The sequence below is a fragment of the Colobus angolensis genome, unplaced genomic scaffold (assembly GCF_000951035.1).
Source record: "Colobus angolensis palliatus isolate OR3802 unplaced genomic scaffold, Cang.pa_1.0 Scaffold18, whole genome shotgun sequence".
NCBI lineage: Eukaryota > Metazoa > Chordata > Mammalia > Primates > Cercopithecidae > Colobus > Colobus angolensis.
The window spans coordinates 2,996,718-3,000,202 of record NW_012114932.1 but is presented as its reverse complement, the minus strand read 5'-3'; the positions used below and the strand labels follow the sequence as shown (position 1 = coordinate 3,000,202).

Below are 3,485 nucleotides of genomic sequence, written 5' to 3'. Positions count from 1 at the left end.
CCTCCAGTTTCTGAAAGGAGGCTGGTGGTCACAAGGGCCCTAGAGAGGTACCCGGAGTCCTCAAGATTGTGGAGTCCACGGGCATAGCACACTGTACCACTGGCCACATAGACAGCTGGGCTCAGTTTCCGCAAACATTGCCGTGTGAAGCAATCAGACTGCTGAATGTGGCAGCAATGGCTGGAGCCGTATCTCAGGTGACAGGTTCACGCGGAGAATCCGCTGAGCCCGCTGCCGCACCTCATCATCCGAGGACCGCCTATCTACCTTTATGGCACAGAACTTGAGCAGCTTTGCTGTTCCAGGCCCTATCCATGCCTTAGGAGATCGGGGCCCAAGCCGTGTTCTCTTCTTGGGAGGAAGATCTTTTGCCTCCTCAGCCCTTTTCCTCTTCTGCCCAACAGTCTCAGGGCGGTATTTCTGGCCCTTCCTTGTAGTTCTGGTCTTAGCAGACCCCTTTGGCCTGCCCCTGCCCCTGGGCTGGGTCCGAGCCACCTTGGCCTTGGCCCGTACTGCCTTGGCTTTAGTCTTGGCCTTGGCCCGTGCTGCCACGACTTTGGCCTTGGCCTTGACCCGTGCTGCCTTGGCTTTGGCCTTGGCCCGGGCTGCCTTGGCCTTGGCCCGGGCCTTAGCAGCCTTGGCCTGTGTTCGAGCCACCCTGGCTTGGGAACGAGCAGCTTTGGCCACTGTTCGAGCTACCTTGGCCTGGGCTGCTTTGGTGCCCAGGGCAGAGCCCCCTTTCATTCGCCGGACACTGGGGGACCCAGTGGCTCTGTTGGTTTTGCTCTGGTGCCCAGAGCCTCGTCGGGGTCCAGCCCCAGGGCCTTTGCGAGTCAGACACTTGGAGCCCTTGCTTGTGGTTTTTCTGGGAGCTTTGAGCCGGGGGTTCCCTGGACCCTTCCCTGAACTTTTCCGCAGTTTCAGAGGAGAGTCTGCAAGTGAGAGATGCAGTGACTGTGCCTTGTGCTTGGCACCCAAGCAGGGCATGGTAGTCTTGAGTGGAACCAGGGCCTCAAGGACAACAGAGAGCCGCATGGCAGGGTAGACACCTGGATAAAGGTGGGTGGGGAAGCCCACTGCTGCACCCCGGGCATGGCTGGCACTTGATTGCTTCAGAGAGCTCAGCAGCAGGTTGGTGGTAGCATGCTTGGCAAGGGCTGGTGCGGACGCTTTAGCCAGCCTACCAGATAGTGGCATGGGAAGCAGTGTGGCCCGACCTGCGGGCAACCGCATGGCAGTTCGGGGAGCACTGGCTGGAGGTGATGTGGCAGTTGGGTTAGGGGCACGAGCTTGCAGTTTCGTCTGGCTTGGGGGATTAGCTGTGCATGAACTATAGCCATAGACATCACCACTGCGCAGGATGGTAGGTTGGAAGCCATCATCTCGCAGGCCCTGCAGGAAGGCCACAAGCTGGGCCTCTGTGGCACTGAGATCCTGGCTCATGGGGTTAAAGACAAGCAGCGCCTCTTCCAGGGCCTTCTTCCCAGCCGTGGAGATACGTGACCAGGAGTGCACAGCTTTTTCCTCCACATGCTGAACCACCACACTCATGGCATTAGGCACTGCAGATCTGCCTGGGTATCCACAAACCAGCGCTTGGCACCTCCAAGACAAGAGGAAAAGAGTCAATAAGAATGGCACTAAGACAAGGGGCCAGAACACATAGACAGGTCAATCAGTGCCCCAATCTCCATGACATTGAGGAATCTGGCCAGAGTGAGACACTTCCTGGTGTAAAACCCTGGTCTCCTGACCCTCTACCATGCTGGGGTGGGAGGACAGGGTAAGGGTCAGGGAGCTTCTTCAAGATACAGGCTCAGAAACACCTCAGAGCCATCCAACCTGCTGCCGGGTCCCTGAAAAGATTTGAGCCTGGTACATTTTAATTCAACTCTGTATTTTCTGAGGCCCAAAACTTAGAACTACTCAGCTCTGGGAATACAGGCAATATCCCTGTCCTCAAGGAACCCAGGCTACAAGGCAAGAAAAATACACCATTAAGATTCTTGGGAGTGAATGCTGGCACTCAGCTCAGTTTGCCAATGGGTCAGGAAAGGATTCCTAAGAGAGTCAACACCTAGCTAGGATATGATGAATGAAAAAGGATCAGATGGAAATAGAGCAAAAAGAGGAAGAGCTAACGCAATGGCTCCAAAGTGAGAAAGAGTTAAGGCATACTTGGTGTGGGATCTGGGATCTAGGTGAAAAAACAGGCGGTAATAGAGCAACAAAGAACCTTGAATGTTAGTCAAAGGGCCCAGACTTACACCCACTGCCCATGCTCATCTGTTTCTCCAGCTGCTGCTGTTCATGTGTGGAGCTGGAGTGGGGTGGGGGAATCTCCCTGCCCACCAAAAGTTCTGTTTTCAGTCTCCAGACAGGGTACTCAGCAACCCATTTTCTAGTTCCAGAGGCATGGAGACCAAATCCAGGGAAAGAGTCGGATTTTTCTTCAACAGAAACTAGAAAGCTGACGAGTAGCAGGTGCCAATGACATCTCCCTAGGCAACCAGGCAGACCGGGGACTAGGCAGCCAGACCAAGAACCCAAGGTTTAAGGACAATGGGAGCCAAAGGCTGCAAGTAGGATGGTGAGTCAAGGGGACATTAGCGGTATGAACTGTCTTCCCTAAGACTTGGAGGGCCACAGACCTCAGTACAGCCCAGATGGAGGTGACTAAGAACACCCAACTAGTTCCAGACTTCTTTAAAGAAGCTATGGCCATCAATCATAACTAACATCTAATACCCAACCTAACACTGAGGGCTCCCAGAAGCAGGAGGCAGCTCCCTAGCTGCACCAGAGCATTAAAAGATCAGCCAGGATCAGGCAGGTCCCTCGGGCCATGAGGCCCTTCTGTGTAGTTTCTTCCCACCGCTCTAATGCAGCAGATGAAGTCTTCAGAATACCCTGGAGGAAATGCCCTGGGGCTCTTTGTTTGGAAACATTCTTGGATCCTCAGGTGTCTTGGGCACTTCCCCACCCCAGAGACCGTTCTCCAAGCACAATCCTTGCACATGACTTTAGTTCTTTATTAACATTTTTTGAGGGGATGTAGTTCCCAGAGCTGTGAACTGTAGAAGAGAGAGGGACCTATTTCCCATCCTCACCCGCGCCCCGACGCAAATATTTGGGGTGACCTGGGGGATCTTCCACGCAGGTTAGGCCGGGCTCTTGGGAGGGGTTTTCTGGGCTTTCGAGAAGCTTCGGAAACAGAGGCTGCTGCCCGGCTCCCGACTTCCCTTCACACGTGCCCCCGGGGGAGGCAGGAGAAGCTGACGGAAGATAGGGGGTGAGAGAGTGAGAGAGGCGCCATACAGGCGGAACGGGGGAGGGGGCAGATCGGGGCTCTCAGGCTGGGAGTGCGCGTCCTTAGGACCCAAGCCGTGAGGCGGGGGTCACTGAGGCAGCGAAATGTACAGGGTGAACGATGCTAGCCCGACTGGGACCGCGCAGGCCCAGGGTGGGGTCGCTGGGCGCGGGGT

General features: G+C 55.4%; 1 protein-coding gene across 1 annotated transcript; it reads right to left on the bottom strand.

Moving 5' to 3' along the window:
• Nucleotide 1: 1 nt before the first annotated feature.
• CCDC71 (coiled-coil domain containing 71) lies at nucleotides 2-1,603 on the bottom strand. Its single transcript, XM_011939105.1, has one exon. It carries the CDS (start codon nucleotides 1,549-1,551, stop codon nucleotides 154-156), a length of 1,398 nt encoding a protein of 465 aa, XP_011794495.1. The 5' UTR covers nucleotides 1,552-1,603; the 3' UTR covers nucleotides 2-153.
• Nucleotides 1,604-3,485: the final 1,882 nt, after the last annotated feature.

Excerpts from the sequence above, each read along its gene's own strand:
- CCDC71 (XM_011939105.1), bottom strand. The coding sequence starts at position 1,551 with ATGAGTGTGGTGGTTCAGCATGTGGAGGAAAAAGCTGTGCACTCCTGG.